Below are 16,954 nucleotides of genomic sequence, written 5' to 3' on the forward strand. Positions count from 1 at the left end.
TAGAACCGTCCTCCTTGGAAACCTTTCACTTCCCACCTCCCTCTCTGACCTCGGCCTTCTCTTCCAGCTGTACACACTCTCGCTACTGACCCCAGAGAGCCCCCAGGCCTTTGCCTCCATGTTCTCCCTGCCCTTCTGTTTCTTCCTGGCCACTCTCCCCTCCCCTCCCAGCCTCGGCCCCAGAGGTGATGCTCTGAGCCACTCTCACCTCTTCCTGCACCTCAGCCTCCCACAGCCCCCATCCGGCACAAGCCCTGGACCAAAGCCACCCTCAGTGTCTCTGGACTGAATCATCCTCACCCTGGATTAATGATCTGGGGCCCTGTTGATCCTGCTCCCTGACTTTTGGTGGGTTCCCTCTCTCCTCTTTAGTAATTAATTATTACTTGAACCTTCACTTCTAAATCCCACCCTCCACCCCCACTCCACTCAACCCCTGATCCTTAATTCTCAGCTGAAGACCGCCCACCCCCCTGAGAAACCTGAGCAATTAACACGATTCCCTGTGACTCCCAGCCTTGCCTCCAACACAGCTATTAGCATCATTCTCACCTCCTCTCCTCCTCCTCAGCAAAGGGGTCGCCCCCTCCCCTGGTCCATCCTTGCTTGTTGCCTCAGTTGAAGGTGGCACCAACCCTTCCCCAGTACAGAATCCCAGGTGCCTGGCTACCCCCACCCCTGACCGTCCACACCCGAGCATCAAGTACTGCTGATTTATTTCCTAAATATTTCTTTTATCATCCCCTCCCTCAAGAACTGTTACCACAAGTCTAATTCAGGACGATCGCTGACTCCAGTCTCTCCAACTCCAGTCATGACCCTCCAACCATCCTCCCCGTGGCTACCAGAGGGAGGCTCCCAAAACATCCATGTGCCATCATCACACGCCTGCTTAAAATCCACAAAAGGCTCCAAGTTGCTCACAGGGCATCACAGGACGATGCCTAAACCCCAGGCACAGCTCCTAGGGCCCTTCATCAGCTGCCAACAGCTGCCAACATCTCCACAGCTCACACTCCCTGTCTCACACCTAAAGCTCCAGCCTCACAGCACCACTTACAGCCCTTGTACATTTCTAGCTCTCAACACTTACAGCTCCTGTATGTTTCTAGCTCTCTCACCTCTGTTCCTGTCGAAGTACTTCTCGTGGCCTGCAATGCACTGCCCCTCCTCTTCAATCTTCAAGACTCAACACAAGTGACCCTTCCTCCAGGGTAGCTTCCCTGCCCACCCTGGGTTGGGTCAGGCGTCTGTCCTTTACCCTCCCCAAACACCTAGTGCATCTGCCTCTATCAAAGTCATTACCAAACCAGTTGATAACTTTCTCTTTCAGTGAGTCTCTCCCCTGCCTGGTATGTGGCAGGTGACCTTAGAAAGATGTCTGCACAAAATGTCCAGAGGCAGAAAGATAAGCAGGCTGAACTTCAGAGATTCTACAGCACAAGCATGCTCGTTCCCAACCAAGCATACCCTCCATAAGCTGGCAGTCACCAAACACCCATCCACATGGGCATGTCTCCACACTCGTCAGGAGTGGAGGTGGGCCCCCACCACCTGCAGTGGTTCAGATTGATCACCCGGGCTTGGATGTCCATGCATATCCCCCTCCCAGGGTCTCGGATGCCACCTGTCCCATTCCCAGGGCTCCCTGCATCCCACCCCCGCTATGCCATCCCAGGCACAGCACCCTTGTGTCCACCTCCCTGGAGCACACTACCTTGGCCAGGGATCTCACTATAGGACTTTCCATAATGCCTCGAAGGAAGATCAGGTCCAGTTCGGCTGCTCCCGTGGCATTGGGGAGAGATCCCAGGTTGTCCAGGACTTGCTGCATGGCTGGAGGGAAGGAGCAGACAGTGAGACACACAGGTGCCAGCTGAGCACAGGGGACCCAAACACACCATAGAAACCCCACCCCTCTTACCCTCCATCCCACAGAAGACAGCCCCTCCCCACAGCACATCCTTCCCTGCCTGGCACTCCAGGCCCTAGAATGCCTGTGGCAGAGGTCCTAAGAGGGGAAGGGCAATTTCCTTGGCCTGTTCTCTAGGCCCTAGGTAATACTAGCCTGGGCAGGTGGAAGGCTCCCAGCACCAGGAAGTGGACTTTGAGGTGGGGGAGGAGAGAAACGGAAGCAGATGTCAGGTTCCAGTTTCTGCCCTAAACCAGAGAACCACATAATTCAATCTCTGGATGGGCTGAAGCCCCAGGACTCAGCCACCTGCACGTGGCAGGCTCAGGGATGAGAAAGATGGAGCTTGGAACACGTCCCTGGAGTGTGAGCCTGGAGTCAGCAGGCAGCCAGGCAGGAGGTCAGGGCCTACCTGCCATCCACTACCAGCTGTGCCACTAATTCAGGGTGATTTTGCACAAGTCACAGTCTGTCACAGGCCTCAGTCTTTCTTTCCTGTAAAATGGGTGGATTAAACTGGATGGTATCTACAGGCCCTTCAGCTCTGAAAGACAATCACCTGGAAATTAATACAGATCATAGGAAGCCAAAGCTGAGGCCCAGGACACTGGTAGAAGCTGGGGGAAATAGGCACTCTAGGGCTTGGGATGGCTGTGGACACCCAGGGGTAGAGGTCAGACCAAGTCATCCTAGGGATCACCAAACCCTCAGCTGGGGATGGGACATCAGCAAGGGGAGAATACCTGAAGCTGGGCCACTGCTTAGGGGCTCAGCCTCAGGTAGGGGCTGTCTTCCCCCACCAGCAGAGGTGGGAGCTACTGGCTGTGGCAGGTTCTGAGGGAAGGGAGGCAGAAGCAGAGTGTGCCCAGCTGGGGGCAGAGATGGGCAGGGGGTATCATTACTCTGCCACCCTGCCACCCACGCCTACATCTGCATAACAGCACCCAAGCTGGGAAGGAGGAGGGTGGGTACAGTCCCTGGCACCTCTCACTGTTCTCAGCCATGCCCTCTCCTCCAGGAAGGAATGAGGGTGGGCTGCAGGAGGCTCTGAGATTGGAAGCTGGCATCCACTGGTCAGGGACCCTTGGCCTCCCACTCTCTTCCCTCTCATTCTCCCCACCTTTTCCACAAATGACATTCATGCCTGCCCTCCAGACCCCTCCTGCTCATGTCTGGGCTTGGCATCGGTCAGAAACCTGCAAGATCCTTAGTGGACTCAGAAAGAGGCCAGGGCAAGAACCCTTCAGACTCTGCCAGGATATCCTGGGACCCTTCCTCTCCTATCATCTTCATACACAGATTCCCCAGCCTGCCAGCTATGGGAGGGGATTGAGCCAAGGGAGTTGGTGCCCTCAGTACAGGTCAGCCCTCCTGGGGGACCGCGCCCCGAGACCCTTAAGCTCCGGAGAGCCCGCTTCTAGGGTACCCTCTCCAGATGCCCTAAACCCCTCAGGACCAGACCCCAGCCTCGCCACTCCACCTTTCCCTACCTTCCCTCCGGATCTCAGCTTCCTCAGAGGAGCCCAGGGATATACCCTCCAAAGAGGCCCCGCTCCCTGGGCTGCCGGCCATGGCTGACCCCGTCCGGGACCTGGGCTGTGGAGTAGCCTCCACGCCGCCGCCGCCGCAGCCTTCCCAGCCAGAGGTGGGCAGCGCTGGAGGAGGTGGGACTCAGGGAGCGCCCTCTGCAGGATCAGCCAATTGTAAGGCTGAGCAGCCTGACCGCCTTGTTGATTGGCCAAAGCCCAGACTGGGAGCAGACAGGCGGGAGGGGGCTGTGAAAGAGCTGGGAGGGGGCCGTGGAAGGGTCCTCGTTCCACGGTGGCCAGATTCCCGTTTGAATACCTACCACTAAAAGGCAAAGAGGCGGCTGAGGAAAGGTTTCCGGCCGGGGGGTGGGGGTGCGGGTGTTGTTAAGCTTGCCCCCCATCAAGATTGGAGCGGTGCTCAGAGACCCTCCCCTCCCAGAAACCCAAGGTGGGTGGGGACTTGGCCCCATCTTATTCCAGTCCCTCTCTTCTAGAAGTCCCTCCCGCCTGCCAATTACACCGCCTGCCACCTCCTCCTCGAGACTTCCAACCGCTCCTCTGAGACTTCCAACCGCTCCTCTCGGTCCCCTCACCAAGCCCAGTTTTCTTTACAGTGACCCCCTCAGGGTCAAAGGAAGCCCCCAAGAACGACTCTCATGAGGAGGCAGTTGGCACAGCCCTCAGACCCCACATCTCAGGAGTAGCTTCTCCATCCCCATCTCCAATTGCGCCCCGCCTCCAACTTGCTTCAGGGGCGATGCCTGTGGGCAAGTCAGGCATCTTGGGACTGGGGTACTGGGGACTTGGGAAAGGTGAGGGAGTATTCATGCAGAAGAGACTAGCATGGGCAGGAAAGGAGGGGTTTTGAAAGTTACCCCAGCCCAGAGCCACCATTCCTTCCCCTGAGACCCTGCACCCTTGAGGCCACCACTAGGCACTGCTGCTGCCACCAGACTGCCATTCCCTGAGGAGTGGCACAGGGTCACAGCACACCATGGTTGCCATGGCAGCAAGCAGGATTACACACTAGAACATTAACCCAGAGATTTAAAGGGACAGCTCCACCTGAAAGCCCTACATCCCAGCCTTAATTCAAAGAAAGGAGGGAACCCGGTGCTGAGGCAGAGCTTCAGGTCTGGAGTCCAGGGGCAAGGCGTCCAAACTCGCAGCCCATGCCAACACCCACACATCTCCAACCCTCAGGGAAAGAGCTCCTCCTCCTTACTAGAAATGGAGTTAGGGTCTCTCTGCAAGAGGAAAACATCCACACCATCTCACTCCCTTCATGATGATAGTGGCTATATTGATACATGGATCAGGGTAGAAGGACCCTGCTAGCTTCAATCTCTGCAGAGGCCAAGGCAAGGATCTCTGGGGGAAGGTAAAGGGGAGGGGGGGGGTGAACTTGACCTTAGAGGCAAGGGTACAGCTGTCTACCAGACCCATGGGAAGTGTAATGACCACCAAATGAGAAGGGGCAGAAGCCACCATTAGAGTTTTGAGGCCAGGAGCCAGTCCAACCCCAGGGCAGGCACAGAGGGCCACCTGAGGGAAAGACAAAGCTTCTGGCCTTTGAGTCGCCCATAACCTCTTTTCAGAGGAAGAAATGCAGCCTCCAAGAGGTTAAGCAACTTGCTTTGCTTAAGTTGCTTTAAGCAACTTTCTTCCTTTGGATACAGAAAGCCCGTTGGATACACAACACCCAGGGGAGCAGGTACCCCAGGAGTCCTCCGAGGAAGCAGACCCTCACACCTATCTCCTGAACTCCACTCCCTACCCTGTCCCCCACCCCACCAGGGCCCATCAAGCGGCCTGCAGCAGGGAAACCAAAGCGCTGGGCCTTCCCCTCCCTCTACACCCCTGCCAGGCACCATTAATGGGTTTACTGGACAGCCCCAGATTGACAGGCCTTTAATCACAGGCTCAGGGATGGGCTTAATTAACCCCTAAGCAGCTTACAGAGGGGCCCAGGCAGGCTGGAGCAATGGGGAATGCACTGAACCCTCCAAGGCTGCAGCAGTTAGGGGACATTGGGAGAGTCTGGCCACTGCATGGAGAAGAGGCCTTTCCTGGGGGGACAAGGGTGTCACAGTTTAGTTCTGGCCCCTCACAGCAGCCTTCACTTTCCTGCTTCAGCTTTTCAGAGGGGAGGGCACAGAGAAGTCACTCTAACTGAACTGGGAGGCCTGGAACATCTTGCAGAAGCAATAGCAGTGCCTAGAGAGACAGAAGGGGCTACACGGTCAGGAGGCACCCAAACGGGGATCAATGAGAGAAAAACAACAATGGTTCACAATTGTTAGGGCCCTCTGAGAGCCTGAGTACAGGGCACTTCACCTGGCGGGTCTCTGCATACACTCAGGGTATGATCCCTGAACCCCTGGAGCAGAATGCAGACTTCGTGCATAGAAGTCTATGATTAAGGCCCTCGGTTTGCATCAGATTCTCAATAGGATCCAGGACCAATACAAGTTAAAAACGCTGATCCTGTCCTATCACCTCATTCTACAGATGCGGAAACCTAGGTCCTCAAAGCAAGGTGACCCTGACTCAGGGTCACAGGTTAAAGAGGTAACAACAACTCAGTAGCACAGCAAAGCTGTGAATATCCCTAATGGTAACATGCTTTCCCTATTATAGCCTTTGAGTTTCACATCACCTCTCGACAGAAGAGACACAACCTCCAAGAATCTAAGCAGATCGTTCCTGAGGTGTCCTAGCTTGTCTGGGTGGCCCACAACCTTGCCCTAAAACCTCCTACAGAACTAAGCCAAGGCTTCCTGACCTGGCATTCTCCACAGCCCAGCACACACACACTCCCATGTGTTGGTCCACGTTACCTATCTGGGGAGCACTGCACTGTGGACGTCTCCAGAGCATGCATCCCCCTCCATGGAGGTGAGTTGTGCTCTGTCTCCAGCCCCACCCTGGGGCAGATGCAGCGGGGTGATAGAAGTTGCCCAGAGGAATGGCTGAGCAGCTGGATGGAACAGCTGCAGCAGGGTCAGTTTGCTCTTACAGGGAGCTGTGGCAGTGGCAGTGGCAGTGTGCTCCCCAACCTGCCTGGAATCCCCTGAACCACTGATATAACTGACATCCCAACCCCCACTTCTTACCAGTCTCGGAGTTGGTGGCTGCGACCGGCATGGTGAAATCAGCAAGGGCTCCTGAAGAAAGGGAGAGAGGAGGTTGAGAAGGCAGAAGGGCAAAATAATGGGGAAGGAATTGGGAAGGACCTCCCCCTCAGGAGGAGCCAGTGGGGTAGGGGAGAGGGCACCGCCCTGATACTAAACTATCCCATAGTTCTGGGAGGCAAGAAGGGCAGACATGACACATCCATCTCTCCAGGGAGGAGGAGACAGAGGATCAGAGAGGTTAGTTGATTTGTCCAAGGTCACAAAGCTAATAAAGAGAGCTATGGGGACTTCCCTGGTGGTCCAATGGCTAAAATTTTGGGTTCCCAATGCTAGGGGCCTGGGTTCGATCCCTGGCCAGGGAACTAAAACCCACATGTCAAAACTGAAAATCCCACATATATAAGTAAGATTCGGTGCAGCCAAATAAATGAATAAAAATATTTTTTTAAAGAAAAGGAGAGCTACAATGAAACTCCAGGTTTTATGACTCAAAAAAAATTTATTTCTGCCTACCATCTGTCTTTTTTATTTTATTTATTTTGAGAGAGAGAGAGGATGGGGAAAAGTCCAATGTGAGTAAAAAGGTAAAAAGTAAGAAAATGGGTGTTCCCTGACTTTAAGCTCCATGGGTCAAGAATCACAGCTGTTTTATTTTGCCTCTGGATCCTAGACCCAGCACAGTGAAGATGCTCTACAAACATCTGTTCATCTGTCTAGCAGAAATTATGTCATACCTCACTAGGGCCTCTCTTGCTTTCTCTTTCTCCCTTTACCCCTTCTTAGCCCAGAGCTGGGACAAGGAGAGCAGGGGGCTCTGGGCAAAACCCATCATGGAACTTATAGACCCAGTTTCCATCCCGGGTCCTCCTGGAATGGGGTTGGATCCCTTATTCTCCAAGGAAGGGTGCAGGTGGGTAACCCACCATCCTTCATCCCTTTGCCTTTCTGGGCCTGTGCCACTGGAGAAAACCCTAATTCCCGGTTGCCATGACAACAGGAGGCGCGGTGGCTCCCAGCAGGGGTGGGGGAGTGGAAGAAAGCATCTGGCAGTGCCCACTTTAGGACTGAATGCTACTGGGCCCTGGGGGTGGGGGAGCCACGATTTCACCTCCTCCCCCTAAAAAGGTCCCTAGAGGGACCACTACCTGATTTTAATGAAATCCTCTCTCTTCCTATCACCTTCCCAGGCCTGAGCAGGTCATCTGTGCTCCCTGCTACTTGTAATTTCAAGTAGCAGAAATTACAAAAGTGGAAGGATGACTCCCCTTCCTCCTGGATCTGCCCCGAGGACAAGGAAGAAAGGAGCTTTAGGGGAAAGGGAGGACATCCCCTGTCAGGCTAGCACCCAGACTGGGAGCAATGCCCAGGATCCACTGTGCCAGCTAGTGCCCTGGGCACAACCCCTGCTACCCCTATTCCTAGAGAGCATCAGAGAGGGATCCCTTTCTCCCCACCCCCCAACCCCACCCCCGGCCCGCCCGGGTCCTGAGGACCTGGAGCCTGCAGCTCTCTCCAGCTGGCACTACTCTCCCAAGTCCTCCTTCCCCAGAGGGTGGAGGGTGGGAAGAGGCAGGGAGGATCCGGTCCCCAGAAGTCTTGCCCAGCCTGCCTGGGTTTTCTCCCTGAGAAGTCGATTCCCACGGGCATCGGCTAGCTCTGCCCTACCCCCACCCAAGCCTCTGGGAGGGCGGGGCCGGCTGTGCCCACAGGAGAACAGCAGTGCCAGGCAAATCAGCCTGGCTCCGAGTCAAGGTCCAGAGCCCAGGCATCTGAGAACTCGCACCTCAGCTTCCAAAACCCTGGGCCCACGTGCCCTCTCACCCCTATCTCCAGGCTACCCACACCACCCAGGGTCGGTAGCCGATGTGGGCCCACCGAGAAAGGGGGAGGTTTCCTCCGAGCTCTGTCAATACGCGTACAAAGAGACATAGAGGAGAAAGGTCTGACAAAAGAGCTTTGAAGATCTACAGGTCGTGGGGAGCAATAGGCAGACTGCAGGATGGGGTCTAGTGTCCAGGAGGGCCTGCACGCACCGACGATCGGAGCGCCCCCGCCCCAAGAGCCCGGCCCTAAAAAGCTGGGCGCTAGGACCTGGGAGGAGGGGGGTGTGTTGCGAGCCATCAAAGAAGACTCTCTGCGTGCGCGCCCGGCGGAGACTAGGGGATGAGGTCACTGAATGGCTGCACACCCCGCACCCCCGCCCGCGTCCTCACGCTCCCCGCTCTGAGTTGACCTAACTTTCTGGCCCTGACTCCTCGCTCCTGTCACCGACCTATTCCCAGGTCTCCAGATCCTAGTCCTGGCCCCCGACCCAGACCCGCCCCCTCTACAACCTGGGAGGCGAAGCAGCAGCACACCCCCTTCGCAGGACCCTCTCCCAGGAGAGATTGAGGTGTTGGCCTCAATCTCAACCCCCCAAGGTGGCAGGGGAGCCAAGGGGACCCACACAACCTCCGTCTTGCGCCCCCACCCCCGGAAGAGCTAATAACGCGGTTCTTACGTAATGCCCGGCTCCGAAGTCCCCAGAATCCGCACAGTCCCCGGAGAAGCCGCACGGACACTCGGGCCCCGGCACAGCTCACCAGGCTCTGTGCCTGACGTCACTTAGGAGCCCTCACCGCAGGGGCGGGGGTCCAGTGTCCACGGGCAGCGAGGTCTGATCTCTCTCTAGGAGCCCCGAGAAAAGGGGAGTGGGGGCGGGAGGGTGAGAGGGAGAGAAGGGGCGGGAGGGTGAGAGGGAGGGGAGGGGCCAGAGGGAAGAGGCCAGGAGAGGTGTAACGCAGAGAAAGGGCCCCAAGTGCCGTTCCAGGACCAAGAGGGCCCTCGGGTGGGTGCTGGCCAGGGGGCCGGGGGCGCCTACCTGCGCCCGGAGAGGCCCCTAGCTCCGGGTGGCTCCCGCGCAGCCGGGCGCTCCGCGTTGATTGCTTGTCAATCGCTACTCCGTCTCTTAAAGCGGCGAGGCCTCCTCTGCGCGAAGGGGCGGAGACCGAGAGAGGAGAGGGAGAGGGTAAGGACGCCGCGGGACCACCCGCAGAAAGTACCCTTTCCGAGCAGCTAGTGGGTAGGCACGGAGGTGGTGACTTAGGAGACACTACACAGCCCACGATTCCCCGCCCGCAGCTGGCTTCCTACCCGGGGAAGCAAGGACTGGGACCTGTACCCACTAGTCTCTCGGCGCCCAGTGATTCCCTTAAAAGGGCGATGGTAAGAGACCCGACCCCCTCTCTCAGCTTTAGACCCGCGTTCCAGTTCAAGGTTTGCCTCACCTTTCCTCATTATCCTGCTTCCCAACTGGGTAAGGGAGCAGAAGTTTAGGGAGACCCCTCAAGGAGCAGGAGACCCACCCCCACAGGACCTCAAACTCAGGAGCAGCTTTTAAGAATTCTTTGGTGGATACCTGGATCCCAGACTCGCTAGGCGAATTTGAAAAAAAAAAAGGCGGGGGGCGGGGAGCGGGGCGCGCTGAAACCCTATTTCAAGCCTGGACCGGAGAGCTGGGCCATACCCCAGTTTACGGAATACAGAGCAAGGTGACTCGCCATCCTTCTTCGTAGTTCCATCTCAAGAAATAAAGACAAACCCAGTTGCCCGCCGTCACCCCAGCTTCTGGCTCCACTGTAGACCTGCACTTAGTTCTAGCCGTGGAGTACTGAAAGCTCAGCCGGATGACTACGAAGTGCGCGGTGCACTCAGGGTCAGCCGAGGTACTACTCTGGCCGCGGTATTCCCCATCCTGCACCTTCTCCAACTGTTCTCTAGAATATGAAGGTCTCCTAAGATCAGAAATGCACTGCATTCTGGAAACTTGCTTAGAAATCTCAGAAATGGGTTTGACTTGGAAATTGATCCTGGAAGCAGGGGGGACTGGTCCCCTTGTTGCAGGAGACTCAGCTTGCCCTGAGCTCCGGCAATCATACGTTTCAGTACCGTTGTTGTTTAGTCACGAAGTCTTGTCCGACTCCTTTCCGAACCCGTGGACTGTAGCCCGACCGGCTCCTCTGTCCATGGGATTTCCCAGTCAAGAACACTGGAGTGGGTTGCCATTTCCTTCTTCAGGAAATCTTCCCAACCCAGGGATCAAACCTGCATCTCCTGCATTGCAGGCGGATTCTTTACCACTGAGCCACGGGGGAAAGCCAGGTTTGAGAATAGCTAAAGAGTTTGCCTGCGGTGCAGGAGACCTCGGTTCGATCCCTTATTACTGAGCAAGGAGAAGAAAGTTAGTTAGCGACCCCAGATGGCAGGGACTGGAATTACAGGCTTCTGTCTCCAACCAAAGAACTTGCTGGAACAAAATGCTTTCTGCCCTCTCTTCTGCCTTCAAGCCAAAAGATCTTCCTAATTCAATTTAGGAAGAAGTCCCCTGGAGTTCTCTGGTAGTCGAGTGGCTAGGACTCTGCGTTCCCAATGCAGGGGGCCCGGGGTTCGATCCCTGGTCGGGGAAATAGATCCCACATGCTACAACAAAGAACAGGAGTAGCCAAATAAATTTTTTTTAAAAGAGAAGTCTTCTTCCCATCATGAAAGTTACCCTCTACTCTAGCCTGTCCACCTGGCTATTTGGTGGTGGGGAAGTGGAAGCATCTTGAATCTCTCCATAGTATTACTTCTCAGTCAGGCAACTATTACCCCATAGCAACATACAGCAAACTTTTAGTTTCATTCAAGATCCCCAGAACAAGGATCCCTGATTTTGGCCCTCTAGGAAATGGAGCCCAACTCATTACTCCTACCAGCTGCCTCCTCGCACTCCCCCCACCCTGCCCCCTGCCCCATTAGTCAGTCAGCAAGCATCTCTCTTATAAGGGCCTTATAGAATGCCAGCTCCTCACATCTGTTCAAGACCTTACAATTGATAAATTGTTTAATTCTCACAACAGCCCCATGAGGTTACAGAGAGAGGAGAAACATTTCCTGATACAGAGTAGGATGCTCTTATTCTGGTCCAGATAGGGTGCCAGCCTCACTGATACTGTCAGATACCAGCTACGGGGCCAGCATCAATGATTCCTGAAGGTGGAGGTCCGGAAGCGGGAATGTCAGACACACAAATCACTTTCTAGCGGTACAACTGAATGTCATAATAGACGTGCTGTGTTCTAAGCAGGGCCCCAAAGAATGAGGATATTACTGATGGGGTATAGGGTAGCTGGGGCAGGAAGCAGGTTGGAGGGGTCCACACGCATTCCATGGCAGTTAAAGGCTGCCCCCTCTGCCGGTGGGATGGAGGAACAGGGGGAGTAAGGAGAACTGAGGCGGTGGGGGTGGGGAGGAGGTAGGTGGAAGACAGGAATGTGTCCTCTTCCTCTGAGGTCTGTCTTCTTCCCTGCCTGCGCCCCAGAGATCACAACGGTGTAGGCAGTGTCTCTGCTTACCCTCAAATCGAGATATTCCTCTGGGGGATATTCATTCCAAGGCGTTGGGATTCAACGCACAGAAAGAGAGAAAACTCGGAGCTGCTGCTGCTAAGTCGCTTCAGCCGTGTCCGACTGTTCTAAATTTTCAGCAGAAGTGAAGTGAAATAAGTCCCTCCGTCGTGTCCGACTCTAGTCCATGGAATTCTCCAGGCCAGAATACTGGAGAAGGTAGCCTTTCCCGTCTCCAGGGTATCTTCCCAATTCAGGGATCGAATCCAGGGATCGAAGCCAGGTCTCGCGCATTGCAGGCGGATTCTTTATCCGCGGAGCTATCAGGGAAGCCCTAAAAGAGCCTGCTATATTGAGTGATGTTGCACTTCCGGTAATGACCAGCATGGGCCGCCAACAGTTACCCCGAGTCTGTTTCTTCACCCACCCGCTCCGATCTCTTAGCCCACTACCGCAGCAATTCACCAGTCTTGTTCTAGAAGCCTTTTCTACTGTCTGTATCTCTCAGTTAAAACAAAAAGTTTGGAACCATCACTGTAAGTATACTTATATTTATATATTATTATATGAAGTGAAGTGAAGTCGCTCAGTCATGTCTGACTGCGACCCCATGGACTCTAGCCTACCAGGCTCCTTCGTCCATGGGATTTTCCAGGCAAGAGTACTGGAGTGGGTTGCCATTTCCTTCTCCAGGGGCTCTTTCCAACCCAGGGATCAAACCTGGGTCCCCTGCATTGCAGGCAGACGCTTTACCATCTGAGCCACCAGGGAAGCCATATTATTATATGTATGCTACTAAATAATCATTAGAATTTTCGAGTGTGATTTTCAATATACATAGTTACTATTAATATGTATATTAAAAATCACACTCAAAAATCCTAATGATTATTTTTAAACTATAAATAGAAGTTCCAGTATTTTCTCACCACACCCTAAAGGATCATCTGATGCACCCCTAGGTGCATTCCCCATTTCAAAAACCAAATTTCTAAAGAAAACCAAATATCTATGAGAAAGGATGCTCTTATTCTGTTCCAGATAGAGTGCCAGCTTCACTGATACTGAGTCAGATACCAGCTTCAGCACTAGCATAACCCAAGCCTCAACAGGGCATCTGGACAGCTAGCTGTGGCCCCCCTCCCCACCTCTCAACCCCGGCCTCCAGGATCAAACCAAATTCTCCCTGGAGAACCAAATGTTCTGGGCCCTGACTCCCATCACAACCCCAGACATTCTGAAACCCCCTCCACCATCATCATCACCCACCAGCCACATACCAACCGGCCCTGCCCCCACATCAGATTCCGGTCTAGAGGTCCAAAACTTCTCCCAGAAGCCGCTGCATTGCCCTCCCCTCCTTACCCCACCCCTGGCCCAACACTTCCACTTTGTCCTGCCTCCTTGCTTTACTCTGCCACAACCCCATGGGGTGGAATGTTCTGGAACTAGAGAGCTCTGCATTGAAATCCTGGCTCTGCCATGTGGTATATGTGTCCTAGGTCAGTTACATAACCTCTCTGAGCCTCAGTTTCCTCATCTGCACAATAGGGATAACAGCCTCCACCTTGGGAGAGGGCACAGAGTGAATGCCACAGTACCAGGCACACAGAAAATGCCCTATAACTGTGCTCCTTCCTGGGAGTAGGTCTGAGCAGGCCCTCACTAGGTACCAGCTGAGCAGTGGGTGGTTAGTCTCTCTCTCTGGCTGTCTGATGTGCCCATAACTGACCTCGGGTCCTCCTGGGGAAGACGGCGGCCTCCCCCCCCCAAGGGCTTCTGGAGCCCCAGGTATCTGCTACAGACAGCATGTCCTCTTCCTTCCTGCCCACCTGTTAGTGGCATCCTGCCTAGTCCTAACTGTGCCACCCACCACACTTATCCTCTTTCCAGCGCCCGATTGAGGTGGCAAGAGCTTTGCTTCAGGCACCATGTAAGGGGACCAGGCATAAGCAGTCCATCGATAAGAGTAGGGACGAGCTCACAAAAGGCTTCCCTGGTGGCTCAGATGGTAAAGTATCTGTCTGCAATGTGGGAGACTTGGGTCCGATCCCTGGGTTGGGAAGATCCCCTGGAGGCTACCCACTCCAGTATTTTGGCCTGGAGAATTCCATGGACTGTATAGTCCATGGGTTCACAGAGTCAGACACGACTAATCTACTTTCACTTTCTTTAACTTCACAAAAGGCAGTGCAGGCTCTGGGCATGGGAGGACGTCCTGCTATCCACCCCCATAAGCCAGTGTCTATTGCTGGAGACTCCCACACACCAACTGGGCCTTGGAGTGCCCCTGCAGACCCTGGACAAGGCAGGAAGGTGGAAGGGTCAAAGATGAAGGAATGAAAGGAGGCTGAGTTTAGGAGAAATGAGAGAGATCTTTTTCATCTGAGTCTGACGCACCTGCCTCCTCACAATTCACCCCACCGGTTAGATCTGCATTCTTCGATTTTCAGAAAGCTTGCTCATAATTCAAAATTTTATCTTGCAATTGTGGGTTGATGCTCTGTGCTCTTCCCCGCCAGAGCCACTATTTGTAAGCACACTGCCAGGCACAATTCCTGTCTCTTCACATGTGTTCATTTCTTTGATCCTCATAATTACATACCAAGGTGGGGAATTCTATCACCCCAGTTTACAGATGAAGAAACTGCACACAGAGACGTTAAGCAATTTGCCCAAAGGCATTACACTGCTAAGTGGTAGAGCTGGTATTTGACCCCAGGTCATCTTGGCTCTGCTGTACGCACGCTGCTCCTCACTTCATAGCTACTATTATTAGCTTCCTTTTATAAATGAAGAAACTGAAAGCCAGAGAAGTTCAGTGACTTGCCCAATATCACCCAGCAAGCAAGTGGCAGAATCTGGCTTAGTAGGTTTGGTTAGTAAAGAGATTTGCTTGGTTTCTCACCAATTATTCTTCAATTTCCAAAAACATGGTAAGTCACAAAAAGAGCTGAACTTAAATAACATTTAAATTGGACTTAGTTTAAGATCACTCATATAATAATCAGCCTTAAAAGAAATAAATACTTAAAAGCAATTGTAATCTTCCTTGCTAATCCTTAGCTGTTATTCATCACAGCTTAATCTAATCTTTAATTTATCTAAACTTGATTATAATACTAATGCGCCTTAAATCTTTTATTAACTTGGCATCAGATACTGGATTGAGAAAGGCTTAGCGGCTCTCGAGAGCACCTGGCAGGGATACCATAATGCAAGCAAGAGTCTTCTAGTTTTTGGAGAACAGCTTCCACCTCATACACAGAAAACATGGCCATTTGGCCTTGGTTTTCTCATCTGTAAAATGGGAGGATTAGTTAACTAAAATCCCTTCTGACTCCATCCATCCATATATCTAAAGAGATCACCTTCCACTCTGCTCATAAAGGAGATAAAAACCTTTCCAACAGGGATTTCCAAAAAGTAGCCTCTTGATAGATATTTTTTGAAATATTAATTATTCTACTAAATAAGTACCTATTCCCATTCCCTTATACCTCAGTCAGTAAAGAATCTGGGTGCAGTGCAGGAGACCTGGGTTCGATTCCTGGGTCGGGAAGATCCGCTGGAGAAGGAAATGGCAACCCACTCCAGTATTCTTGCCTGGAGAATCCCATGGACAGAGGAGCCTGGCGGGCTACAGTCCATGGGGTTACAACAGTCAGACACGACTTAGCGAATAAACCACCGCTGCCGCCCACTACTGTAAAGTTCTTTGAAGATATTTTTTGAAATATTAATTATTCCACTAAGTACCTATTCCTACTACTGTAAAGTTCTTTGAAGATGTTGACTTCATCTTATTAACCACTGTAATTCCAGCATCTAGTGAAGCGCCTGATGTCAAGTGAATGCTCTGCTAACATGCATGCAGACTCTGAGGGAGGGGTCACATAAAAGAAGTTTGAAAAGTTCCCAGGGTATTCCAACATACAGCCAAGGCTGGGAACAGGTTCAAGGCAGGGATTGTCAGCAGGAGATGTGGCCTGAGGCCCTTGGGTGTGAGACTGGGGCTACGGTGTGGACAGGTGAGGACTGCCAGGTGACTAGATGCAGAGATGACCCCCAAAGTCTCTTTGCTGAGAAGGCAGCTGTGAATGAGGCAGGCACTGGGGACAGCAGGAGGAGCTGAGGGAACCCAGGAGAGGGAGATGAATGGACCCCCAGAGCCAAGAGAAGAAAAGAGGCCACCCAGAACTGATGCTTCCCTCTGAGCTCTCTAGTGCCCACCCTGTGGGGGGAGCTTAAGTTTGGTGTCTTAAGGACTCAGGAGCCCAGAGAGGTCCACGACTGGTCTCTGGCCATACCCAGCTGAGGGCTGCAGGGCCTCTGGTCCTCACTGTCCCTGGCACAGCATCTGAGAGCAGGGGCAGAGCCGATGCCTTCAAGAGGAGTCAACTCCGTTCCCTCACTCAGGAAGACTGTCCCCCTTCTTCCAAAACTGAAAGTGAAAGTCCTACTCTTTGCCACTCCATGGACTGTAGCCCATCAGGCTCCTCTGTCCATGGAATTCTCTACGCAAGAATACTGGAGTGGGTAGCCATGCCCTTCTCCAGGGCATCTTCCCAACCCAGTGATGGAACTCAGGTCTCCTGAATTGCAGGCAGGTTCTTTACTGTCTGAGCCACCAGGGAAGCCCTCCTTCCAAAGAGACATGCAAAAATGGTTGATCGATATCTGCATGATGAAAGATGTTTCTCTTTGTATCCTGCTTTGTGTGAAAATTGTATAAATCTTAATTATGTTGGTTAAAAAAGATATTTCTTTTTATGAATTTTAAGACTATATGCTTTCATGTTTCATCAGACTTTTTTTTTTATTTGAGGTATGGGCTTCCCTGGTGGCTCAGACAATAAAGAATCTGCCTGCAAAGCAAGAGACCCTGGTTCAATTCCTGGATCAGGAAGATCCCCTGAAGAAGGGAATGGCAACCCACTCTAGTATTCTTGTCTGGAGAATTCCATGGACAGAGGAGCCTGGCAGGCTAGAGTCCATGGGGTCAATAAG

The 16,954-nt window shown here is 53.1% G+C and overlaps 1 protein-coding gene across 4 annotated transcripts in view; it reads right to left on the reverse strand.

Annotated features, from left to right (window-relative positions):
* The window catches only part of MPP2 (membrane palmitoylated protein 2), a 46,368-nt gene that overhangs the window by 19,987 nt on the left and 9,427 nt on the right, over positions 1–16,954 (reverse strand). The window contains exons 2-4 of one of the 4 annotated variants that reach the window (XM_018065193.1): positions 9,439–9,545; positions 6,558–6,608; positions 1,718–1,836 (exon numbers count right to left, since the gene is read on the reverse strand). In XM_018065193.1, the coding sequence (XP_017920682.1) occupies positions 1,718–1,836; positions 6,558–6,588 (150 nt within the window). In that variant the 5' untranslated portion in view covers positions 6,589–6,608; positions 9,439–9,545. Of the gene's footprint in view, positions 1–1,717; positions 1,837–3,402; positions 3,519–6,557; positions 6,609–9,078; positions 9,289–9,438; positions 9,625–16,954 lie in introns of those variants that run through there. The other 3 variants (XM_005693910.3, XM_005693911.3, XM_018065194.1) reach the window with 3 other exon arrangements.

The sequence above is a fragment of the Capra hircus genome, chromosome 19 (genome assembly GCF_001704415.2).
Source record: "Capra hircus breed San Clemente chromosome 19, ASM170441v1, whole genome shotgun sequence".
Taxonomy (NCBI): domain Eukaryota; kingdom Metazoa; phylum Chordata; class Mammalia; order Artiodactyla; family Bovidae; genus Capra; species Capra hircus.